The following is a 25,914-nucleotide window of genomic DNA, read 5'->3' on the forward strand; positions in this document are numbered from 1 at the left end:
CATAATCCTTACAGGGAGTGGGAACCTTCCTTTCCCACATTTCCTAGCAGAAAATGGTATCCTAAATTAGTGAAACCAAGACAAAGTGTGGAAGGTGCCCGTGGGAGAGAGGTTACCCCACTTGTTTTAGATTTCAGCTGAGAAGTTCAACACCAGGTAACCTCAGCTCTTGTACTTTCAGTGGAGTGAACACAGCAGCTCCACCTGAGCTGCTTCCAGCGATAACTCTCCTCACTTTGCATAATGAGGTCCCATCTATAGCCCCAGAAGTTGTTTAACCCCCAACAGTGACTTATTCCAGGCTATCAGCCAAGTGAATGCTTAAGTGGAATATATATACAATGATCATCACAGGCTGGCATTCATCTTGTCTCAGAAATTGTTTAGGGCAAAGAGGTTAAGAAGAATAGAGTACAGGCTTAAAAAAGATTTGTTTCTCAGAGACATTTCACTGGATTCATCCAATTTAGTGAAGAAACTAAGGTTAGGGGAGTGCCTTTTAGGCACTATTGTCTCATGGTAATTTAACACAGGTTTTCAAAAGAGGACAGCAGTTAAGCAAAGTTGCAGTTGAGTCAGATAAGAAACTCTCTCATTAGTATGGAATAGATCTAAGCACTTCAGAACAGCTGTCAGCCCCCTCACAAGGCAGATCCCATCCCCCTTCTCTTTAGACTCTCCAAGCCAAGAGCTTTTCAGGGGTCCTGGCACAGCACTGACTTACCAACTAGTCTAAAAATACCCCTGAAAGTGAGGAGGGAAAGATCCTGATGAAGGTAAGGCAATTAGAGCTGGCTTGGAGAAAATTCGCTGACCAGACAGGCATGGTTCTACAACATCACTACTCAGCATTCCCATCCTAAGGGGTAAACATCTTCAGGAACAAACTCCCAGTCCTGCTCCTGAGCACAGCCACGCTCTCTCTGCCCAGGCAAATAACCAGCAGAGCTGCTTGCCACGTTTAGAACAGCATGAGTCCCTTAAATGGGTTAATTGGGTTTCACCTGCAGCAGGTGGGTGTTTCAAGCACCTGCTCAGACAGGAAATGTGGCCCTGTGTGTGGAGGGGATGGTGCACACAGAGCTGCTTTCCCCAAAACACCACCAGCAGATGCCAACCAAGGCACAAAAGCCCTTTTAAAAAGATGTTTTACATGTCTCTGTTTCAAAGTGCTGCTGTTTTCACTCATGTGCATTTCAATGAGATTCCAGATTTGGATTAATGAAGGGGGACATCTGGGAGGTGGGAAGGGAAGGGAAGGGAAGGGAAGGGAAGGGAAGGGAAGGGAAGGGAAGGGAAGGGAAGGGAAGGCTCAGTTCTCTGGAGAAAGGGGCCAGCAGGAACCTCCTGAGTTCAGCAAAGTCCCTCTACTTGGAACAGCTGAACCATGGACAGGGACAGGCTGGGCCCTGATTTCTCCCCCTGCAGGGAAGGACCTGGTGGTCCTGACAGCACCAGAGTGAATGTGGAGTGATTTGGCTGGGGACACAGACAAGCTGAGTGGCAGCTCCTGAGTTCATCCACAAAACCTTCCAGAAAGAAAAGGGAGCTCCATTCCACTGAAAGGATGGGGATAAGATATTCCAGGCAGCAATAAATCGGCCTCCCCCCAACGTGCTCTGAGGAATTACAGATACAAATAGCCCCAGAAGAAACATTTGCAGATAGGTCAGAGGTACTGCATTGCTTTGGCTTTGTTTATATCCCATTTCCCATGCCCCGGGGCGACACGAGTGAGACAGAAGCATTATGACAACCCCTGCACCCTCCAGAGAGGGAAAGGCAGCACTTTGCCATCATCAGGGCTCGTTCGCTGCCCCTGCAGGAACCCAACCCCCTGGCTCCAGCACTGGTGTGGGGCTTTTGGGCAGAAGCAACAGCAAATAGCCCGTCCCAGGGGAGTTATTCCCTGCATAAATAGCTGCATAAACAGCTCTGCAGTGGCACTCACAGTCTGGCTCTGGAGACTTTTATGTCCCCAGTTTCTAATGAGGACCGGTTTATTTTTTTTTAACATCTCGTCTCCCCAATAAAAGTCATCTCCAATGTGGAATTGGCTCAGACAATTTCAGTTCCTTGATCATAAGTGCTTTCAAGTGATGTGGCAGGGTGATCAACGTGAAGGTTGGATTAAGGTTTAGACTGCAGCTTTTGGGAGTCATACAAGTCACTAATTACACTTCCAGCCCTCAGCACAGCAACGGGGAACATCACAGAACTACTTCAGGGAAGATTCAAAGAGAAATAACACAGTTTAGCACTAAAGTAAGAAAGGTCCTATGACATTAAGAAGCAGAATTTCCCTCCAAGCAGAGGTTTGTCTGTGCCTCCTGAGCTCTGTTAAAACCCAGAGATGACAGCTCCTGAATGTGCTGAAGAGCCCAGGCCAATAGCTGGGGGTCTGCAGACTTGGAACTGAACTTCCACCTGCCTTCCAAAACATGGCCTTGGGCTGTGGAAAGCCCAAGAAGTGCCAATATTAAATGTAGCTAATATTTCATTTAGCTAAAGAGATCCCCCAGCTTCCCTGGGCAGGACCAAATGGAGCAGTGTCATTATTGCTCCTCGGGTATCAGGGTGAGATTAGATCTGCAATCAGGCACAGCTCAGCCCCACACCGCAGGCAGCAGGGCACAAGCGATATTGGATTTGTTGAGGAGTTTCTTTCATTTCACTTTGGATGTGTGACACCAGGCCAGAGCAGCTGTGGAGTGCAGATACGACAGATGTGGCTTGAAAGAACCCGGGGAAAGTGCACAGCAACCTGGGACTGCTTTGTACTGCAGAACAGAGATTCTCTGGGACACAAAAAGAAGTTAAAGCTGCTCGGCCCTGTCTGGTCTCCAGCCGTACCCAGCTGCCACTTAGAACAAGGAACAAACAGAGAAGAAAAATTGGGAATTTGAAGCCTGCAGGATTCCTGGCTGTTAAGAGAATAAACAGTGATTTTCACCCCACAACCAAGCCCAGATCAGAGGGGACAATGTCAGGTAGGCACCGGTTAATTGCACCATTTTCTTCCTGGTCACAAGTGTTCCTTTGCAGGACTGAAAGCGTTTTATTAAAATGCTGTTTACATTCAAAAATAGCCTTTAAATCAGTAGCCTTGGAGACTTTACAAAATAAAAAAACCTTTTATAGTCTGTCTTGAAAACATTAATGATTTTCTGAAATTATTTTGGATGTCTCAAAGAATGGTATCACAATGATCTCTGGTTTTAGCAATAGTCATTGCCTGACAAGGTCAGTTTAAAAAAATCAACTGTGGTTTCAATTTCATTCACAGCTAAAACTTTCAATTCACATTTTGAAAAAAGTCTTCTCGTGGCAAGCAGAAATGACAAATTAATTTGGGAAATGCTCTGAAACAAACTCCCCCCCCAAAAAATCTGCCAAGCTTTGATTTTAGATTTCCTCTGTTTTCCAAAATTAGGTGTCATCTTTCAATCAGCACCACCCCAGAGGATGAGATTTGTGTTCACTACCCTGGCATGTGTAATGATGCCAGGATAATTCGCAGCAGATGTACATTTGGGGAGAAATTATTTTCCTCAGAATCTATTTGTGTGGGAGGATGAAGTATGGTTATAATGAAGGTGCTGTGGGAGCTGAATGACTTTGCATCTCAAGTACAGGTGCACTTGGGTGTAACTTAAACATAGTTTGCAATCTCTCTAAATGGAGCATTTATAGCCAATTACACTTGTCATTCACCTTGCAAATACCTCTATCTAATTTAACAGCATATGCAGCAAGCAGAAAAATAAAGGATATTCTATTAGGTGCCAGCAGAATAGCAGTGGAGGTACCAGCTCTGTGTCTAACACACGTTTGGCAGATTTTTGAACTGAAATAGAATGGATTCAGAGCGTGGCCTCCAATGCCCTTCTTCTCCCTGCATCAGAAGCCTCCTGTCAAATGTAATTTCCTCCAGGAAGACATGTATCTAACTGAGATTTTCCAAAACCTGTCCAAGTGATTTGGACACTCACTTCTCATTAGTATTAATAGCAAGTGAGCATGAGCATCTCCTCAGTGCCTTTGGAAATCTCTGACACATTTTTATTTTGGTGGCTGTTAAATGACTCTTTGGGCAATCTGCACTAGAAATGACAAATTTCCCATTTGTTTTCATCCACTCAGATATCCTTAATGTCCACCTACCAAATGTCAAATTTTTCCCTCAAAAAGACAGCTGAGATGTGGTGAGAGGGAGGGTAGAGACAGACTTTTTCTGTGTTTGGATTAAAGGACAAAGTTCACATTCCAAAACTGTCTCCTCCACAGAGGGCTGCTTAGACCAATTTTAGGATAACACCACATTCATTGTCATCTTTTTGTCACCGCCCTAGGCAGGGATGTCACTGCAATGGGAGCAGGGATGCAGAGGAGTTCCATGGCTCTGTGGCACAGGCACTGAATCACAGGCAGAGCCCTGGAGAAGGGAGCAGGGAGCAGGAGGGAAGGAAAACCTCTTTGGAAACACCTGGTCCATGCCCTGCAGCAGGGAACTGCTGTTCCTCTGAAGTTTCCTCCAATTTTCAGTGATACACCTTAGATCACATCCACTCCCTCTTACTGTTCCAGGAAACACTAAGAAGAAAATGGGAACTGAAGAACAGCAAATTATTTTTTAAACTGACAACAGATTACATTCTCCCCTCTCCCCACCAAACTGAGGGAGCAGAAAGAGGCTTGTAAGAGATTTCATTCCTGTTACACCCAGCTTCCACTTTTCATCCCCATACAAGGCAGAAGAAAGCCTTGCAAGCCACTTCTCCAACCAAAACACTGCAAATCCCTTCAGACTGGACCATGGAGCTTTTCCTTTTCCAAGCCCTCCCGGAAGTCAGACTTACCAACAAACATAAATGCAAATAAGTGACTGATACTGAGCTCTACAAATCCATTTTATGTGGCTTCTTGATCTGTTATTTAACTGACATGCCTCCCTTTTTTGCCAAATGTATTTCATGTATATATGTCTGTTTCCTATAATCTTTTCCATTTCTCTTATCGCTTGTATTTTAATAAACCACATGTACAGATTCAGTATCTTCTTTGGCAGCCAGAGAGGGAGATATAGTTGTTCATTGGGGTTATTAAAATTCTAAATATCTCCCTCTTTTTATTTGATTTTTGTGAGATTCCAGACATTTTCTCAATACCAAGAAGATTGGATTCATTGGAATATAACTCTGACAGAAGTCTTGCACGGAAACTTTAATTTTAGTTCAAACTCCATAAATTTAAGATATCCCTAGAAAATGTGGACAAGGTGAATCTTTTTATATTAACTATTTTCAACCCTAGTTTAAGATGAAGCTAAAATAGTTTGCTTCTTAATACTGAAGAAAAAAAACCCCTCAAAGCAAAACTTGAGATCATTATTTTGCTTTTATATATATTTTAACTCCTGACAGAACTCCTGATGGCCACTTGGCTTAAGCAAGGATAGACTTAAACATTTAAATATGACTTTTTGGGCATTATCTTCCCGGTATTAGTGGAATTAACTATTTAAAACAGAGTTCTGCTTTTCTGGGGGCCTCTCTACTGCTCTGTCACTGCTGCCTGTTACACAGAGAGCACATTATGTTAAGAGGCTCTGCTCAGCAATTCCAATATTTGCTAGCAAGGGAGATTCCAGCAGTGATTTCTCCCTGATCCTTTGCAATGCAGCAGGGATTTGCCTCCTGGTTTTCCCTCAGTGAACTCAGTGTCCTGTGGTTTTGTGGAAATATTCACTGGATATATTGTTCTACTCACAGCTGTTTGAAGGTACATCTGGCCAAAGGGGGAGTTGGAAGAGTTTATTCCAGTGAGACTCTAAAACCCAAAGTAATTTTAATTCTTCCCCTTGCACACAAACCTTCCCACTCACAATAAGAACAATGAATGCATATTGCAATCTCAGGGGAAGAAAGTGCTTGCAGGGAACATTTAGGAGCAGTGACCAAAATCAGGGCCTGATGGGCCACTTGAAATTTTCTTATCACTTCCTAATGCCATCTCATAGCTGTTGTCCACAAAAGAGGTGACAAGATCAAACTGAAAGAGGGTGGATTTACATTTGATATTGGGAGGAAATTGCTCCCTGTGAGGTGAGCAGGCCCTGGCACAGGGTGCCCAGTGAAGCTGTGGCCACCCCTGGATCCCTGGCAGTGTCCAAGGCCAGGTTGGACATTGGAGCTTGGAGCAACCTGGGATAGTGGAAAGTGTCCCTGCCCATGGCAGGAGGTGGGACTGAATAAGCTTTAAGGTTCTTTCCAACTCAAACATTCCGTGATTCTACGAAGAAGCAAGTTACAACTTTCCATCAATTCCTTTGGAGCCACAGTAGAAAATCAGCAAAATTAATGCTCCAGGCTGCAGAGTCTCCATCTACTGCTCAAGAGGAGAAGAGCTGGCATTAAGAGTGCACCAGCTTTGCTGCTGTTGTTCCCAGACCTATCTGAAACAACCAAACAGCAGTTGTGTGTGTTTCTCACAGTGGAGATTTATCTAAACCTCCCAGTTTCTCGTGGCAGCCTTCTGCCACCTGCCTGTGGTCGCTGCATCTCTCACTGCTTGGTCATCAATCTCCAGCCCCTGCACCACTCTGCAGAGGGGCAGCCTCCCACTCCCTTCACCTTGCTGCCATCCAACCCCCCTCCAGGCTGAAAAGAGCCAGGAGCAATTCATCTCACCCTCACTGAGGCCTCTGAAACTCTGTTTCTCTACCGACTGAAGACTGTGCCTAGTTTAGCTCATTTAGCTGACTTTTAGACAGCGTTAGGGAAGCAGATCCCACCAGATTGCTCAGCTGCCTTATTTAAATCTGATAATGATGTGCTGCAGTGCCAGCCCTTGCCTTTCCTCACAGGTTCAGTGAGTGAGAGCTCTCACCATGGGGTCATGAACTCTTGCTCCCATCAAGCTCTCTCTGAACTCTGCACATCTTCACATCACAGCATCTGAACACCTCATCTCTACCTGGGTTTTATTGTTTTCTTCCCCTCTAAAATCCCAGTTTTGATACAAACTGTTGCACCCAATCACTGCTGGTTCTGTAAAGCATTTCTCAAAGCAATCTGAACTACTAAAATCCAAATCACATTATACTCACATATTAAAATTTTAGTCCAAGTCTGCCAAATGCATGGTCTTGGAGCTGAATGCACTCAGCCACAAATCTGGAGCATGGTGGTCTGGGTGCCTTCCACATAAAGTCCACAGCAGGAAGACCTCTCTGAATCCCTCTGCAATTCCTCTTCTGTGACTCAAAGCTCCTAGTTGGATTTGGCTGGGGGAGCTTTTTTCTCTCTTTGGTTTTGGGGTTTCCTCCATTTCTGGGCCATGAGAGACAGGAAGGTGCATTTTCATCCTGAGATCATGGACTGAATGCATTGTCTTAGAGAAAATATCGCAATGTAAAATATTGCAGATGAATGCAGACTGTCTGTTCACAGCCAGATCCCAGTTTTGTGACCAGGCACAGTTGTTACACTCACTCCCAGCTCCAAACAGCATGATTTGTTTGTTTGGGAAGAAGAGGAAGACTGTCTGTAGCTTGCTTTGCAACCAGCTGGAGGACAGCAGAAAGACAGATATGTGGCTGGGGAAGCAAACTCTACACCTTTTATCTCATACTCTGCCTTTGAGGTACAGCAAAGCAGGTCAAAGACTTGGCCTTGTCAACCAGCACAGCATCCTTTCCATGGATGAAGGCAGGAATCCAGTGGAGCTGTGTACTGCATCCAATCCAGCCTCCTCAGCAGCATCCTGGCACAGCACAACAGTACTTCCATCAGAGGAACAGGGGGGGCTGCCACCAGCAGAAAGCCAACAGCTGTACTGCAGGTGTGTGTCCACCTGTACTGGGATGAAGGGCTGCTCTCAGGAGCCTGGGGTGATACAGCAGCACCTCAGACCCACACAAACACAGTGCGAGGGACAGTTTCAGGAGGTTATAAGGCAGTACCTCAGGCCTGTGCAGGTACTGTGGGCCCAGGTGACATGGCAGCATCTCAAACCTACACCAACACGGCACAGCACTCCTGAAGGGGCAACTTCATGAGGCTGGGGATAAGGCAGTGGCTCTGCACAAACACGGTGTGAGAACTCTTGGAGGGACCATTTCTCTGGCCAGGTGATCCAACAGCACCTCAAAGCCGTGTTAATGCAGCCCTGCACTCCTGGTGAGCCAGTGTGGTGCAGCCAGGAATAAGGCATCCCCTCACACCCGCCCCAGCTTGGTGTAGTGCTCAGGAAAAGCCAACTTTGAGAGGTCAGGAATACATCACCTCAGGGGACACCAGGCACAGGGCTGCAGTGGAGTCACCCGTGTGGTGGGGACAACCATCACCTCGGTGCACGGGGCTGGTACCACTGAGGGCAGAACCCCCAGTGCCTCAGGGTGTAAACCAGGTGCCATCACAGGGCACAAACGCTCCATTGCCCCAGGCGCTGTCCCGGTGCCACCCCAGGGCACGGATCCTCCCTCCCCTCGGGCACCGTCCCTCTGCCGCCTCAGCCTCAGCAAAACGCCCCCGGCGCGTGCTGGGGGCGGGGCGAGACGGGCTGAGGGGGCGTGGCCTGAGCGTGCCCGCTCCCTTGGCCGCAGTTCGGGCCGGAAGGGGCGGGGCCTGGTGCGGCGCGCGCGCGCGGCTCTACGGAAGCCGAGCGGGCGCGCTCGTGTCCCGGTGGTGGCTGAGGCGGCGGCGGCCCCGGCCTGAGGGGCTGGGGTGGTCCCGGGGGCCCGCACGGAGCGGGATGGCGGTACCGTGAGGAGCTTGGTGAGCAGTGGAGGGCCGGCATGAGGCCTGCGGCGGAGGCGGGAGCCGGTGGTTGGGCCGGGGCGAGCAAGGCGGGAAAGCGGCCTCAGGGCGAGACTGGGGCGTGAGGGAAGAAGGGACGGGAGAGGGCCTGGGAGCGAGGAGGGGGCTGTGAGGGGCCGGCGTGTGGGGCAGCGGAGCGGGGTCGATGGAGGCCGCTGCGGAGCGGGTGCTGAGGGCTGGGGCCGCTGAGGGGGTCCCGGTGGACTGAGGGTGCTCAGTGTTCCCTCTGTCTCAACAACACCCTCAGCACGGACTGGATGCCCACGGGAGGCAGGACGCTGTCACACGCTGCCCGCGCTCTCGTCAGGAGCGCTGCGCTGTTCTGCCCTCGCCCGCAGCTCCCCTTGCCCAGACCGCTCTCCTACTCTGCCGGAGTCAGCCTCGGTTGCTGGTGCCAGCTGCTCTTCCAGCCTGTCTCCGTGCTATCCCCAAAGCAGCGCGGTGCTGCTTTTCCTCTCTCCCTACTTTTGGGCGGCTGGCTGCGCTCAGCCTGCACGGCTGCAGAGGACATGGCAGAGCAGCGGTATTGTGTGGACTATGCCAAGCGAGGCACCGCGGGCTGCAAGAAGTGCAAGGAGAAGATCGTGAAGGGGATGGTGCGCATTGGGAAGATTGTTCCCAATCCTTTCACCGAGTCCGGAGGGGACATGAAGGAGTGGTACCATGTCAAGTGCATCTTTGAGAAGCTGGACAAGGCCCGAGCCACCACCAAGAAAATCGAAGACATCACAGACTTGGAGGGATGGGAAGAGCTGCAGGATGAGGAGAAAGAAATAATCAACAAGCACATCTCAGGTGAGGCACGAGGCAGTGCCAGGGTCATTTTCCCCCTTATTTTCAAGTTATAATAGACATTGTCACCCAGCTGTGCCTTTGCCGTGAAATCCTCACGGAGTTATTTATGTGGCTTAGGAACACCGTGTGTGGTGCTGCTCCAATCCCTGTCTCAGCCCTGTAGGAAAGGGAAGAAATGGTAATTTTTACAGTGACACTCGTTGATTCATTTGTCACATCTGATTTTGGACAAGGCCTAGGTGCTTTAATTCATAGGCAATTAAAACCCATGAGGAAGCATCAGTTATTTTCCAGTTCCACTTTTTTCTGTGATCTCTAATAAGTTGCATATTCTTCTATCTTTTGTTATCTGAAAGACATCCAGGGTTTTTTTTCTCCTCCAATTCCCATTTCTTTTAAGGCTTTTTGCTTTGTGAGCTACATAATATGGTGGGGGATGTATGAGATTATTCCTGACTGCTTCTTTGAACCTTTCTGCTTTCCAGAAGCCAATTCAAAGACTGGAGGTACCCCGAAGAAAAAAGTTATAGTCCAAGCAAAACTCACAGCCACAGGACAGCTGACCACAAAAGATCCACCAAAGAAATTCTCTGGATTCACTGGTAAGAATTAAGAAACTGGTTCTGGGAAATGAGTTTCTTTTAATCTCAATATCAAGAGGTGTTTTAGCTTGGCTTAGGTCAGTAGGTTTTTATCTATAGTTGATTTTTAATTTTTGTTTGTCAAAAGCTGTCAGTGCTTTCTTAGGCTGTCAATCTTGAAAGAGCATCTTGAAAGATGCTTGAATTTCCAGATTTCCCAAGGAAACAAAAAGGTTCTTCTATGATCCACGTGGTCAGGCTGACTCCAACTCCCTGCATCCATTGGCTCATTCCAGTCAAACTGAAGGTGTAGGCTAAAGTTATCCCATGTGGAGCTCAAAACCTGGAAATAACCACTGAAGGATTCTCAGTTATGTTCATGGAAAGGAAAACTTGTCCTGAGGAGCAGCTGCCAGCAGGACAGTCCATCTGTAATCTCTGACTGACCTGACACCTACCTGGAGCTCCAGACTGCCCAGATCCACAACAAAGCCAGACATCACCTCCTTTGGGGGATTGGTCTTAGGGGACAAAAGGGGATGTCAAAAGGATAGGGGACATAATCCCCTATTTTAGAAATTACCTTAGGGAAACATTTTGCTGTGAAGGGCAATATAAAGTAGAAAAAATTAATAAAAGAGAGGCATCTGGAAGGAGAAATTACTTTTAACCATGGTTTAATCATATTTTTCTGGTAGAATTAAGATCTAGGAAATGCTGGTGTAATGTGAAGGGTAAAAATAGTTGGAAGTTTTTTATAAAAGTCATAAATTTTAGCTCTGAAGCTTTGCCAGCACGCTGGGATTGTTCCCATCTTGCCAGGCAGAGGCAATTTCAACATTGACTCCATGTTGTTAAAAAAAAAAAACAACTTGTGATGTGCTTGATGCAGCCAAGCCAAAGAATTCAGAAGATGCCCCTGCAAACTCTGCCCAGAAGGCCAGCCTGTCTGCAGCCAGGTGTGATCCCAAGCACAAGGACTGCCTGCTGCGGGAATTCCGCAAGCTCTGTGCCATGGTGGCTGAGAAGCCAAGCTACAATGTGAAAACTCAGATCATCCAGGACTTCCTCAGGAAGGGATCTGCAGGAGGTATGCAGCCTGCAATTCTCAGCCCTCTCAGAATCAGCTTCAAAGTCTGATCCCAAAAGGAAATGTGACATTAAAATCTAATTGTTCCATGGTTCTAGCCTGGTGCTCTGGTGATTTCTGAACTGTGGAGGTAATCTTTGAAAAATGAACTCTTTAAATAGCAAATTCAGACAAAAATGTCTCGCTCAGGTGTTGTAGGTGCCAAATTTAGAGGCAAATTGAATTCCAAGCCCCAGCTGTTGGTTTTATCCCCAGGGTTGTGCAAATGGACACAAGCAACCAGAGCCTGGACATGAAAAGAAATCCTGTTATAATGTGCTTTTTTTTTTTTTTTTTTTTTTTTTAAACTCCCAGATGGTTTTCATGGTGATATATACCTGACTATTAAGATGCTGTTACCAGGTGTCATTAAAATAGTTTACAACTTGAATGATAAGCAGATTGTCAAGCTGTTCAGCAGGATTTTTAACTGCAACCAAGAAGAAATGGTCCGGGACCTGGAGCAGGTGAGTGCACATAGCAGCTCTCTTAATTTCTGCTGTTCAGCCCTTCACTTATGGAAATTCTGTCATGGTTTAGGTTTTTTATTGCTTAGCTTGACTGTTGGAATGGGAGATGGTGATTTATTTTGGTTTTCCATGGCTTTAGCTGTTTTCATAGCATTTTCTGTCATCTGGAACCTGTAGAAAATCATGCTTGAGCAGAAAGCAGGATCAGAATTCACCTGGCAAAGCTTTAGAAAGCAAGACTAAAATTATCTAGGCGAGGTGGGCTGCATCTGTTTGTCTAAACTCCTTTGTCTGACATATTCCTACAGAACTGATTTATATTATTCTTTTTGTACCATCACATATCAAAACCTGGGATTCAATTAACAGAGCTGTCACTGGCAGCTGCAGTTGTTTGATACAATTAAGCTGCTACAATTGCAAGTGCTCAGTTTTGCATTGAGTCCCTGTGCACAGGAGCTGGTGATTGACTGCACCCTTTGATTCACTGCAAGGTGCAGAAAAGGGGTGAATTAGATAATAAAGGTAATTCCTTCACCTCTGTTCATTACCTTGCTGTGTACTGCCTTCTAGTGACATCACTAGCCTGTCCCACATCCTTGGATTTACAAGTGGATTCATCCTGAGGAAATAAAGGGTCTGTGCTGCTGCAGCAGTGAAAAGTAGAGCCGTGAGATGATGCTGGTACTCTTAATTACCTTTCTTGGCAAATTAAACAGCTGAGCACCCTTATGTGTCGTGGCAGCTTCCTTAAGTGTTCAATTCCAATTTCTTCATGCAATCCCAGCATCACTCCTGTCCTTTATCCTCACTGGAGCCATGCAGAATCCCCAGTGGCAGAATCCCCCATTCTCTGGCCATGCCTCTCATCCACACCCTGCTTTTGTTTTTGGAGACAGGGAGATGTTTCCGAGACCGTACGGATTTTCTTTGAGCAGAGCAAGACGTGTCCCCCAGCAGCCAAGAGCCTCCTGACCATCCAGGAGGTCGATGAATTCCTCATCCAGCTGTCCAAACTCACCAAGGAGGATGACCAGCAGAGTGTCCTGCAGCAGATCAGTCGCAGGTGAGGGAAGGAATCAGCCTCTGAAGGTTTGCCCAAACACTGGAGTGGTTCTCTACAAGCTGGAGTAGGTGAAAAATTAATCATGTGGCGCTGAGACTGAACTTAATTAGCATCTGTGAGCTGCTGTTTGTGGTGTGTTTGAGACACCTTGACAGCAATGGAGAACATTTATGGCTCTTGTTCATGCCAGAGCACTTTGTCCCTGCCTGTAAGGACACGCCAATCAAACAAAGGATTTGTAGTAATACCCTGATGGTGTTTAGCTGTTAATTAAACTTCTATCCTTAAGGATGTTGGGAAAAGCCTTCAAATAATTTAGACAAAGATTCTTGGTCTGGCTCAGTTTGTGTTGATCCGAGGCTGAGGATTTTCCGATCAGTTACTCTTGATGCATTAATTAAGTAAATTTTGGAAGGTTCATCAACACTGAGGCAAAGTTAATGTTGGCACAAAGATGCTGGAAAGCCTTTTGGATATTCCCTTGTGCCTCCGAGGTGTCACTGTCATCACATGTCCTCAGTTTTGTTTAAACCCTCTGCAAAGGGAGGGCCTTTTTTTTTAAAGAGACCTGGATGAGTTTCTTCTTTTCAGCTGGAAAATTGTTGAGTTCACACCTTAGCTGAATCTTCTCTTCTTCAGGTGTACGGGCAATGACTTGAAGTGCATCATCAGGCTAATTAAGCATGACTTGAAAATGAACGCTGGAGCAAAGCACGTGTAAGTGACAGGAATGCAGAAAAGCTCCTTTCCTGAGGCAGCAGCAGCAGACCTGAGGCTGATCAGTGTTCCCCCTCTCTCAATGCAGCCTGGATGCTCTGGATCCCAACGCCTACGAGGCGTTCAAGGCCTCACGGAACCTGCAGGACGTGGTGGAGAGGGTGCTGCAGAACCAGCAGGAGGCCGAGAAGGTGCCGGGGCTGAAGAGAACCCTGAGCGTGCAGGCCTCACTCATGACCCCAGTGCAGCCCATGCTGGTAGGTTGGGTCCCCTCCTGGCAGCCAGGCACGGAGCAGAGACCTCCAGCTGGGAGGGACAGGAGCCAGGGCGGTGGCTGTGCGCTCTGGGAGGGACAGGAGCCAGGGCGGTGGCTGTGCAGTCTGGGAGGGACAGGAGCCAGGGCGGTGGCTGTGCAGTCTGGGAGGGACAGGAGCCAGGGCGGTGGCTGTGCACTCTGGGAGGGACAGGAGCCAGGGCGGTGGCTGTGCACTCTGGGAGGGACAGGAGCCAGGGCTATGGCTGTGCACTCTGGGAGGGACAAGAGCCAGGGCGGTGGCTGTGCAGTCTGGGAGGGACAGGAGCCAGGGCGGTGGCTGTGCACTCTGGGAGGGACAAGAGCCAGGGCGGTGGCTGTGCACTCTGGGAGGGACAGGAGCCAGGGCGGTGGCTGTGCACTCTGGGCTGGCTCTGCAGGGCTCAGTGTTACTGAATGCCAGTTTAGAAAGCATCTTCTACCACCAGGCCAAGTATTCAATATACTCAGTACCTGCACCTTTAGTGCCACTTCTAAGCTAAAACCTTGCCTTGCTCTCAGTCTTTTGTATTTGTTTGCTGCCATTGCAGAAGTTGATCCTTTCTCTGGAAGCAGTATAGGCTTTCCAGTGGATTAGAGTTCAAATAAGCGTGGCTTTTTGTGTGAACAAAGCAGAGTTAAATATTTACTTCTGGGCTGAGCACACTCCTACAGAAGGCACAGTGCACATTTGAAAGCATTTGGAGGGGATGAGCACTGAAAAGCTGTAATTATCTGGGCATATGCAGATGATTCTAAGTGAATAATTAAGGAACACTTGGACTCGCTAACAGAGGTTTGGACAAAAATCTCAACAAGGAGATTCATTTTAGCTCACTCATTAACTTAGGTAAGAGAAGCTTTATTTCCCATGTGTCACCTGAGTGTTTGGCACTGTGTCCCCCAGGCTGAGGCCTGCAAGTCCATTGAGTATGCCATGAAGAAGTGTCCCAACGGGATGTACGCCGAGATCAAGTACGACGGCGAGCGCGTGCAGGTGCACAAGAACGGGGATCACTTCAGCTACTTCAGCAGGAGCCTCAAACCTGTGCTCCCCCACAAAGTAAGCACCTGGGCACTGCCTCACCCCTCGTGCCAGCTCCTCCACTGCATTCCCAGTAGTTTCCTTCTACAGGCAAGGAGGGATTCCTTCTCTTGTAGACTCATTCCTAATTTATATAGATGTGTTGAATGTGGAAAAGCAACATTTGCAACTGTAATAATTTAATTCTGGTGCACATTAAGAGCTTGAAATGAAATTTCATCTGTGTGCTGTAGAATCCTCTGCACTGCGTTTTGGGAGCCTTGGTGTCAGTTGGGTGATTTGGTGCTGTTTATTAAAGCCTCATTTTTCTATTTGTAGACTGCTGTGGGTACCATAGAAATGCTGATGTGCCACATGTGCCTCAGATACTTGTAAAGAAAAACATCTGCATTGGAGTGAACCCCTCCTTTCAGACAGTTATTTTTCTTTTTTTCTTTTTTTTTTTAAATTTTTTTCTTTTCCCAAGGTAGCCCATTTTAAGGATTTCATCCCCCAGGCTTTCCCTGGTGGGCAAAGCATGATCCTGGATTCAGAAGTTCTCCTGATTGACAATAAAACTGGCAAGCCACTTCCTTTTGGGACTCTTGGTGTGCACAAGGTAAAAATATAATTCAATATATTTTTTTTGTGTGTTTGGAGGCTGTTACTCTGCTGACATAAACACAGTCTGTTATCACAGGATAATTTAAGACCTCTGGTGCTTTTTAGAGCATCTGGGAAAGAAAAAATAAAGATTATTGAGAAGGCTGATATTGAAAAGCTACTGCTCTAATACAGTAGATTTGATATTAACCTATTGATCACTGGCAGAACATTAACAGAACTGAGTCTCAAAATACTAATATTAAAATACTAATTTTAAATAAATATTGCAATAAGACTAAAAAAAATCTTTGGAAAATCTTGCAATTCTGTCATTGCTTCTCATGGCTTGAGCAATGTATGGCAGCCTGGGAGACCTCAGGGATGCAGTGATTATTCCATGTGAGTTTTATGTAGTGTTTGTGTCTAGACTGAATGGGGGTGAGGGAGAGGACAGGAAAATGAAAATGAAACTAGAAGTGCTTAAGTTAAAAGTAGCCATTAATCTGCTGTCTGTAGAAATGTGGTGAGTTTTTTGCAGCAGTAGTGACAAATGTTGCATTGCCCAAAGCCATTAATATTTTTAGCATTATTTCCCATTCCTAGGAAATTAACAATTTTATCTTCTTAGCTTGTGCTTGGACACATTCAGTGTAAATCTTAATTCTCAGAATGCTTCTTTTAGAAGAGGCATGAGTCTATCATACCTAGATATTACAGAGATAAAAATCCATCCTTTTATTACTTTGCTAAAACTATTTGCTGTGACTACAGAATTCTGTTAATTGTATTTCAGAAAGCTGCTTTCCAGGATGCCAACGTTTGCCTGTTTGTGTTTGACTGCATCTACTTCAACGATGTCAGCCTGATGGACAGGTGTGTGTGGCAGGGGAGAGTGCCTGGGCTGGTTTCCCAGGATGAACTTGCCTGGAAAACCCCACTAATGCAGACAGACCAGTTCAGCTGGGCTGTCAGACTGGCCCTTCGCTGGGAAATCAGGGCAGTGTGGGAGGGACCTTGCTGTGCCAAGGAGTTTCCTTGTGGAGCTCCTGTTGCTCTCCAATACTGAGATTAGCTGCATCCCAGCTGCTCATCTGATGTCCTCTAAACACACTGTTAACACTGGAATTTCCATTTTATCACTTCCTGGAGGAAAGTAAGAACTAGTTGTCCTCTCTAGAAGTCCCTAGGATGAATGATTTAATGACTTGAACAGCTTTTTTCAATGTTCCTGCTGGAATTTCTGCTTGTCCCTCATTCTCCATGCCCTGCTCTAGGCCTCTGTGTGAACGGCGCAAGTTCCTCCACGACAACATGGTGGAGATCCCCAACAGAATCCTGTTCTCAGAGATGAAACATGTCACAGTGAGTCCAGTGTGCCCTTACACCCCTAACCCTGCTCCTCCACCACTTGGCTTTTTTATGATTAACTCTGCAAATTCACCCTGGCAGAATGGTTCTCCTGCTCTGTGTGCAAGACTTCTTGAGCTCAACATTGTATTCCCATCTTTTCCTGGCCCCAACCCCTTCAGTATAATCTTAACTTGCATACCTGCTTGTTGTTGATTTTCTAGCCATTGTCACTCAGACCCCGTTAGGAGGAGCTAAACCCTGTTGTCACTTATTCTGTGCTGTGCACTGCAGTGCTGTGATTGAAGGGAGCCAGACTCTGCCACTTCCCAAACTTCAAGTGTCACACAGCCCTGAGACATTCTAGCTGCTAAAACCTGCATTTAGGCAGCAGCATGCTGAGATTTTTATTATGCAGAAGCCTGATATCCCATTATTTTTCCCCATTGCTTCTGATTTTTGTGGCACCTTGGCTTGGACATTTTGGGCAGAGGAAGGTTGACAGGTCCCAAGGCAGTTGGATAAGGAAGCTGCAAGTGTTGGCTGAGGAAATCTGACATACTGGGGCACAGCCAGTGGGGCAGCCACATCTGAGGGGTATTTTTTAACCAGACACACCTTCTCTTCTGGGGACATATTCCCAGCATAGTCACTGGCTGTGCAGCAAAGAGAACAATGTCCAGGATTCTCCTTGGAAAAGTATCATGAAATTACCTGTTCCTCCCTCTGCAGGTGCTTTGGGTTTAATGCACCACTGCTCCAAACAAAATGCCTGAAGACCTCAGGCCTTTTTACAGTCCTGAGCTAACCATGATCCCTCTCCTTTGCAGAAAGCTTCAGATCTGGCAGACATGATCACCCGAGTCATCCGGGAGGGGCTGGAAGGGCTGGTGCTGAAAGATTTAAAGGCAAGTTCCCATTCACTATGTATTGGTGTGAGCTGGGAATTTGGGAATGACAACAGAGCCAGCTCTGAGGCAGAATCACACACTGAGCATTCTAGAAACATCTCTGGGTTCCTTTCAGTGCTGCTCCTCCTGCTGTGCTCATGAGCTGCTGCACTGGGTAAAGGCCAGGGCTGTCTGAGGAGCTGCTGCCCAGCAGGGGATGTCTCTGAGGGGGCTCTGCCTGCCTTTGCACAGGGGAACTATGAACCAGGGAAACGCCACTGGCTGAAGGTGAAGAAGGATTATCTCAACGAGGGGGCAATGGCTGACACAGCTGACCTGGTGGTGCTGGGGGCTTTCTATGGACAAGGCAGTAAAGGTAGGTCTGGAGTTGGCTTCAGTCAAAGATCTGTCAGTCCATGGAACTGCCAAGGTTTTCCTGTTCCAGGCCTCCAGAATGAGGGTGGCTGGAGCAGTGATTATCTCCTGCAGCCCATCATGTCCTTGCTGTGGATTTGCTGTGGGTTGGTTGGCACAGCAGAGCTGCAGGTGTTGGGCTGGGCTGTTACACAGTGCAGGGGCTCTGGTTCAGCTTTGTGAGTGGCCCTGCAACCATCGCAAGCCCAAACTCCTTTGACTCCCAAAGATACAGAAGGGTTTAGGCTCTGAAAAGCTGCGGTTTGTCCTGAGGAAGGTGTGGCCCCTGCTGTCTCTGTGCAGGTGGGATGATGTCCATCTTCCTCATGGGCTGCTACGACCCCAAGAGTGAGAAGTGGTGCACGGTGACCAAGTGCTCTGGTGGCCATGATGATGCCACCCTGGCACGTCTGCAGACGGAGCTGGACATGGTGAAGATCAGCAAGGTGAGAGAGGGGAGCCAAGGGATGCTCAGCAAAGGGCTCAGCTGCCCTTGAGGTGCTGCTTCACTGCAGGGTGGAAGTGCCCTGCCAGGAATGACTCAGAGTTAAAGCACATCAACCACTTGACACAAGTGAGGTGTCAGAGCAGCCAGCTCCTGGAGGAGGCACTGCCTGGGATCTGTACCCAGACACTGAGTGGGAAGCCAGGCACCATCTGTTTCCTGCTAGGACAGAGTTCTGTTGGGAAGATTACCAATTTTTAATCTGGATTTTTGGACAGCTTGTGATTGGCAAAGGCAGTCACTAGATGGGGCTGTGGGAGGGAAGTGCTTGGTCAGACTCTCTGGTCTGGTGGCTTCATAACCTGGGCTTGTAGTTAAGATTTCTGTGAGTGATTTATCTTGCTTTTCAAGACAGGACAAATAAACAGAGAGCTGAATTTTGATGTTATCTTGACATCCTGAAGGCCATTTGTATCAAGATTGTAGAATCCCAAAAAATGTGGGTAATTTTACATGAATCACAATTGGAGCAACTGTTCTTATTTCACACAGAGAATGACAGGAATTGAGGCAAGATTTGTGATTTTTTAGGTGAGAGAAACAGCTGCAGATCAGTGCAAGTTCCATCCCTGCAAAGGCAATGTAATACCTCTATGCTAATCTACTTCTAGGTTGTGTTTCAGCAGCTTCTGTTGTAGAATTAGGTTTATATATGATGATAAGTGTCAGTGATTTTAATTTTGTGCTTTTAATTAATAGGATCCTAGTAAAATTCCAAGGTGGCTAAAAATTAACAAAATCTACTACCCAGACTTCATTGTCCCAGATCCAAAGGTAGGTGCTCTGATAAACATTTAACATTTCCCAGCCCTTCTTCTGCAGTTTTCTGTAAATCCTTTAGAATGACAACTTAGAAGTTGTCTCTGTTGCAAAATAAATCTCCATACTTGGAACGGGAAATTAAGCACAAGTTTTTATCTCTCAATCTTGCAGGTGCATATGAGGCTAAGAGCTTCATGAAGAAATCACACCTGCAGCAGTTTTGGGAAATATTCTTGTGCATTAAATCCCTTCCCACAAGTGAGCTTACTTTAAATTTGAGATAGGAGAAATCTGGCTTGAAAGGGTTGAAACAGAACTGCAACCCAAGAGTTGCTGTTGTTGTAGGGAATGTGTCAGTGTTCTCTGTATGCCTGAAGGAGGTGTTACTTAGAAATTGGCATTTTGTGTTAGTGAAGGATCTCTGGCTTAGTGAAAAAGGTTTTTCTAAGGAAGGTGAGCAGGGAGGTCAGTTTGTGCCTATGGAGCTGTGCTGGGGTGGAGAGTGAGCGGGGTGAGACACTTCCATGTGGCTCCTGAGCGAGCGCAGCAATGTGACGTGGCTTCCTCGCTGTGTGTTCAGAAAGCCCCAGTGTGGGAGATCACCGGGGCCGAGTTCTCCAGGGCCGAGGCGCACACTGCGGACGGGATCTCCATCCGCTTCCCGCGCTGCACCCGCATCCGCCACGACAAGGACTGGCAGACTGCCACCAACCTGCAGCAGCTCAAGGTAGGGCAGCTTCTGGCACCAGCCTGTGCTTCAGAGGCACGTCAGGGCGTGCACTGAGGGCACCTGCTGCCTGTCAGGGGCACCTGCTGCCTGTCAGGGCACCTTCCGTTTTCCCTTCTTGCCAGGCTCGGGCTGGATTGTTCTGCTGTGGAGGCCTCTCAGGTCCCTCGAGCTGTTGTGTAGTTGTGCCCTGTCAGAGAAGTCTCTGCTGGCAGTTGGTTCCATCAGCTCTAGTGACAGGGTGAGGAATTGCCTTCCTCAGAGGTGACCAGAAATGAAGTCTGTTGGAAAAGACCTTTCTGAGATCAAGTCCGACCTGTGACCTAACACCTCCTCAGCAACTGAACCACGGCACTGAGTGCCACGTCCAGGCTTTTAAACCCATCCAGGGATGGTGACTCCATCACCTCCTTGGGCAGACCTTTATTCTCTCCACGCTCACTCAGTTTCCTGTGAGTTGCTGAGACTGGGAGAGGCATTTGGGAAGTGCCTGTGGCTATCCTGGGGCACAGGGGCCAGGACCCCCTAGGCTGCAGCCACCCCTCACCCTCCTGTGCTGAGGGGGAAGGAGCCTGGTGCCAGCCCTGGCAGTGGGGAGCTCTGTGCCCAGGGGAGGTGCTGCAGTTTGGGGCTGCCAGGGCAGCCTGTGCCATGGAAAGTAGGAGTGCTGCTGCCCCCAGGGCCTGCCAGACTCCCTGTGGGGAGGAGAGAGGAACAAACCCCTCTGCAGATGGGCCTGCCCCACACTGGGCACTGCTCATCCTTCAGGCTCTGGTGAATCAGGCTCTTGCTCTGAAGCAGATGATGTTGGATGTGGCTTTTGCTCCTCCCTGTGGGGCTTCCCTTAATGCCAGGAGAAGGGTGGGATGCAGGGAGCTGGGACAGACAGGAAAATGACTGCAGGGAGATGCAGGAAGAAAAAGCTTTTGAGCAAACACTTCAGGGGGGAGAAAACCAGAGCGGTCTCTGCATCACAGCTCGTGTGCAGTGCCAGATATGATGAGTGCTGTTTCTGCTGGGCAGGAGCTGTACCAGCTCTCCAAGGAGAAGGCTGATTTCAGTGTTACAGCTGGGGAGGAAGATGAGTCCACAGCTGGCAGCAGTGGAGAGAATGATGGGAATTCCAGGTCTTCCACACCTCACAGCAGTATTAAGAGTCCTCCAAGCAAGTCACCTGCAAAAGCCCAGAAGGCAGAAGGTAAGATGATGATGCTTTCAGGAAGGAGCCTGGGGCTGTGTCCTCTGTGCTTGGGGCAGGCTGGCTCCTGGGTCCTTGTCATCTGTCAGATGATCCCACTCTTCACATGGATCTCAGGGATAATGGGCAGAGCTGTTCAGATCCTTGGTTTGGCCCAAGGATTTTCCAGAAAGAGGGGAGGAGACTTTTTCCCTTCGGCTCTTACTCTCTTCCCCCACCATTAATACACGACCAGTATCTGGACAGAGCACATGCACGAGCCAAATCTTTGTTTTTAGAGAGCAAAGGAATCATCGGGTCCCCTCAGAAATCCGAGGAGAAACGAGGGGAGAAGAGAAAAGCATCCGAGATGGAGGACAATGGAAAGAAGGTACAGTCAGGGGCCAGGCCAGCACCCAGGGCGGGGTGGGGGAGCCTGAGGCCATCGTTGTTTGTTCACTTCACTCCAAGGAACGTTTGTGCCCGAGCTCTGCTTCTCCTTCCCCCTCAGCAGCCGCTGCTGGACATTTTCACGGGGGTGAAGCTCTACCTGGCGCCCTCGGTGAAGGATTTTGCCCGAATCCGCCGCTACTTCATCGCCTTTGACGGGGACCTGGTGGCAGAGTTCGACACGGCCTCGGCCACCCACGTCATTGGGGACATTGAGGACAACCCCGGGGCACAGAGGGTCTCTCCCAGGTGGATCTGGGAGTGCATCCGGAAGCGCAGGCTGGTGGCCCCGTGCTAGCAGAGGGGGCAGTGCTGGCACAGAACGGGGGGGAAGAGGGAGGTGCAGATTCATAGAGATTCCTCCGTGGAGGTGTGGAGAGACAGGAAATGCCCTCGGAAGTAGCTACAGGGATCCAGAGCAACCCTGTGGAATGAATTTCAAAAGTTCTCTGAAGAAACATCACTGCTGCCCATACTGTAGACCAGTGCCCTTATCCAGGTGCTGGTTTAGTATCCTTGGGTTTTTAAAGTTTGGGTATTTTTATAGATAAATAAAACTGAAGCAGCTTCTCCTTTGCTGTCAGGACTTACTTTCCAAAGGTTCTCTTCCTGTTCTGGAAAACAGACCAGCAGCTCCATGGGATTCTTGGCTGTGGTGCCAAGGTCATTTGTGTTGTCAGGTAATTTTTTCCCCCTCCAAGTCCTCTGTACCCCTCCCCACTAATAACATGTAAGCACCTGGGATCCCAATTTTTGGCTGTGGTGCAGCAGTAGCTGTAGGATCTCTCTGCTTGTAACAGTCAGAAACAAAATTAACTAAATCATATTTCAACTTTATTATAAAATTATAAACCAAACTTCTGTACCAAAACTAGTAAGTTTAACTGTCGTAGTACCAGAGGATTTAATAGTGAATAACATGACCTTTCAAGTAGAATATTAACTTTTAAAACTTTAAACAATGTACAGTGTACATAAACCACATAAATATTTCCATTTACTTTATTAGTTCAGAACATTATATTCCTTTGGATCATTAGTCAGTTTTCTCCAGGTTTTGATTTTCCTTTAAAAAAAACTCACTCGTATCCATAAGTAGAGAATCCATTTTTACAAGGGAAACAAGAAGAGTCCTCCCTTCACAAAGCACATTCTGGAGTCAGAGAGGGGGTAGATCTCATCCCTAAAATTTCAGGCATTGAGCTGCAGCTTGGTTTAACGGCTGTAGAAAATAAGCCTACCCTCTCTACAAGGAAAAATACATCTATCCATAGGGGAATCGTCTTCCTGCTAAATTCCCCCAGCCCTGAGTTACTGAAAAATATGACAATGTGAATTTTCACAGTGAATTTCCTCCATGAGGCTGTTCTGAATGTTGTGTATCCCTGCAGCTCTTTGAGGTCCCTGTGCCCTCTCCAGAGCAAACAGAGTCACTTCTTACCTGCCCTTTTTTTCTGTCCCGATGCACTGACTTGTTCAGTTTGTTCTCATCCCAGATCTGTTAAACCTTAAAGATTAGAGGAGAGCCTGACCTGGGCCAGAGGTAGAACTCAGAATGCTGAGTTCAGTGAACTGTAGCAGCTGCAGTTTTGTGGAGTTGTGAGACCACCTCAGTGAGAAATCCATGGCTCTCTCCTGCTGCCACCTGAGCCATGGATTTCTCATCTCGGGTGCTGTTTTGGCTGCAGCTCCCAGAGCCCAGACCCTGCACTCCGTGCAGCTGAGCTACTGCTCCTGGATGTGTCCCTGTTCAGAACCCAGAGGCTGAGCGTCCTGTTGACATCACTGCCCCTGCACAGGAGCTTTGGTGCTGTCCCTGCAGCTGCAGCCCAGTGCCCCAGGAGCTGTGAGGGGCTTTGTGCTGTTCTCTGCTGGCAGCCAGGCTGGAGCACAGAGCCACCCCCTCTCCCCAGAGCAGCCAGCAAAGCTGCAGGGGGGGTCTCGGCCTCACAGCTGCCCTGGAATGAGGCACAAGTCCACAGTGATGGACACTTGGGGCAGCAGGAGGCTGAAGTGTGGCTGACCTGGATGCTTGAGGGGAAAATACAGCAGTTCCAATCACCTCCAGCAGGAACTGCCAGAGCTCTCCAGCAAGTCCCTTCCAGCTGAACACACTGCCCAGGAGAGCTGCCAGGGGTCAGCCACAGCCTCTCTCCCCACCCTCACCAGCAGAGAGGACAAAATTGCTTTTGATGAGCAGTGGAAGGTAACAGAACTGTAAAACAGCCCTGGGGAGGATGGGGGAAAGCTGATCTGCAGCGGAGAACCCTCACGGATCTAAGGGAGATAAAGGCTTTCTTCCATGATTCCCTTCTCAAAAAAAAAAAAAAAAAAAAAAATCACACGTACTTAAATACGATTGTGTAGCAGAGGAGTCCTCGCTACTCTGCAGCTCTGTGGCCTCCTCACTAAACCCTGGGGAACACTCAAGCCTTGGGTTGGTAACTCCCTCAGCACGTGAGGGCAGTTCAGTTTGAGCCCCACCTCGGCATGAACTGTGAAGGGAAAGTTGACAAAATCACAACAGAAACCTCCCTGTGGCACAGAAACAAAAACCCAGCACTGAGGGCAAGGCTGTGCCTTCCCAGCCTCCCTCCCTGACACTTGTCAATAATACAAAGACAACCTTGATACAAACTTACACATTTTTCCACGATTGCACTAGGCTGGAATTAGGGAAAGCAGGTGCAGTCCGCCTGTCCTGCAAGCATAACAATTTTACATTAAATTAAAAATAAAAGTAAAATTAACAAGCACGGTGACATTTTCATCTTCAAAAATCAAGCTGTTGCTGGGCGTAGCCTGAGCAGCAAAACAAAGGACACTTTTTGAGACCCCAGTTCATTTTTATTATTCAGAGGAAAATACACAAAGCCTCTGGAGCTGATCGTCCTGGCGGAAAGCTGGGCATCCATCTGTCCTCAAATGATCCTGGGATGGAGGTGATTAATGATTGCTGGCAACGAGCTCCAAGGAGTCCAGGCACTGCGGTGTAAAGCACGATGTGGGACGAGCAGGGTCGGGCATGGCTTGAGCAGAGCAGCTTTCCCCAGGCTTCTCCTTCCCTCCCTCGCAGCAGGGTCCGTGCTATCCTCCAAGGTGACTGCTGGCAGGGATGTTGGCCCTTTCCCTAAGAGCACCGAGGCTTTAAGGCACAGCAGCCCCGAGCCCAGAGCACCTCTAGGTCCTGAAGACGTGCACGGCCCTGATCACGTACTGGCGGCAGATGGGGCACTCGCTCATGCGCTTCCCGCACTTGGTGCACGTCACCATGTGCCCGCACTCCAGCAGCACGCAGTCGGTGGGAGCATCCATGCAGATCCTGCACAGGTTGTCCTCGGTGCTGGGGGGCCCAGCGGCACCTGGGGGGACAGGAGAGCACGGATGGGTCACGCAGAGGGAGGGGTGGGTTTGTGCAGTCCCTGCTGAAGGGATTCCCTAAAGGACAAGGTCTGCGAAGGAATTCCCCTCGTGGCTGCTCCATCAGCTGGCAAGCAGCACAAGTTTTAGCTTTTCCACAGTAAACAAGGACCACTGAAATTCTCAGCGATGAGGCAAATGAAGCGACATGGCTCTCTCTTCCCAAGTAACAGCACAAGAAGAAATGACCTCAAGGTGTACCAGGGAGGTTTAGATACAACTTTTTCCTGATACCCATTTTCAAAAGGGTTGTCAAGCTCTGGAAGAGGCTGCTCAAGGCAATGATGGCATGAACAACCCTGGGGGGGGGGCAGTGTTTAAAAGCCATTTAGATGTGGCACTTGGGGACGTGGCTTAGGGGTGGCCTTGGCAGTGCTGGTGGGACTGGATCTTGGAGGGTTTTTCCCAACAAACAACTCCATGATTAAGGATCTCACTCACCAGTTTGATCGTCAGTGTCCAAAACTGCAACAGAAGAAGAGAGGGATTTGGTGAGACTCTGAAAAGCTGGGAGAGAAGTAATACCAGGTAGGGGCTAAAAACCTTGAGGGAGTTACTAAACCAAAACTGCTTTTTGCTGATCACCATGGGAGGCTTAGGCTGGGCTCTGACTGGGCTCTTGTCAGGTTCAAAAACTGACATGAAACTCTCCCACACTGAACTTACAGAACAGTTAAAGCTTCACAGAGATAAGGGATCCAAAGGGATGTCTCCATTTTTAAG

The 25,914-nt window shown here is 48.2% G+C and overlaps 2 protein-coding genes across 6 annotated transcripts in view; one reads left to right on the forward strand and one right to left on the reverse strand.

Moving 5' to 3' along the window:
- The first annotated feature begins 8,671 nt into the window (after positions 1-8,671).
- LIG3 (DNA ligase 3) lies at positions 8,672-22,343 on the forward strand. 3 transcript variants are annotated; one of them, XM_062507138.1, is made up of 20 exons: positions 8,672-8,777; positions 9,067-9,614; positions 10,100-10,216; positions 11,088-11,285; positions 11,640-11,791; positions 12,694-12,860; positions 13,500-13,577; positions 13,666-13,834; positions 14,777-14,932; positions 15,381-15,512; positions 16,293-16,372; positions 16,774-16,861; positions 17,677-17,754; positions 17,989-18,112; positions 18,454-18,596; positions 19,355-19,429; positions 19,998-20,144; positions 21,168-21,342; positions 21,621-21,712; positions 21,833-22,343. In XM_062507138.1, exons 2-20 carry the CDS (start codon positions 9,077-9,079, stop codon positions 22,067-22,069), a joined length of 2,946 nt encoding a protein of 981 aa, XP_062363122.1. In that variant the 5' UTR covers positions 8,672-8,777; positions 9,067-9,076; the 3' UTR covers positions 22,070-22,343. The 3 variants fall into 3 exon arrangements, with proteins under 3 accessions (XP_062363122.1, XP_062363123.1, XP_062363121.1); XM_062507139.1 differs by having other exon boundaries at positions 21,836-22,343; XM_062507137.1 differs by having other exon boundaries at positions 21,621-22,343.
- A 264-nt stretch (positions 22,344-22,607) lies between these two features.
- Positions 22,608-25,914, reverse strand: part of RFFL (ring finger and FYVE like domain containing E3 ubiquitin protein ligase) — a 29,576-nt gene continuing 26,269 nt past the window's right edge. For 2 of the 3 annotated variants that reach the window (XM_062507179.1, XM_062507180.1), the window contains 2 exons: positions 25,633-25,698; positions 22,608-25,133 (listed from right to left, as the gene is read on the reverse strand). In XM_062507179.1, the coding sequence (XP_062363163.1) occupies positions 24,952-25,133; positions 25,633-25,698 (248 nt within the window). In that variant the 3' untranslated portion in view covers positions 22,608-24,951. The remainder of the gene's footprint in view (positions 25,134-25,632; positions 25,699-25,914) is intronic. The other variant, XM_062507181.1, reaches the window with a different exon arrangement.

This window comes from Cinclus cinclus, chromosome 22, assembly GCF_963662255.1.
Source record: "Cinclus cinclus chromosome 22, bCinCin1.1, whole genome shotgun sequence".
Taxonomy (NCBI): Eukaryota; Metazoa; Chordata; class Aves; order Passeriformes; family Cinclidae; genus Cinclus; species Cinclus cinclus.

Excerpts from the sequence above, each read along its gene's own strand:
- LIG3 (XM_062507137.1), top strand. The coding sequence starts at position 9,077 with ATGCCCACGGGAGGCAGGACGCTGTCACACGCTGCCCGCGCTCTCGTC. Across the intron at positions 16,373-16,773 it reads GATGTCAGCCTGATGGACAG|GCCTCTGTGTGAACGGCGCA; the intron begins GTGTGTGTGGCA and ends GCCCTGCTCTAG. Across the intron at positions 18,597-19,354 it reads ACATGGTGAAGATCAGCAAG|GATCCTAGTAAAATTCCAAG; the intron begins GTGAGAGAGGGG and ends TTTAATTAATAG.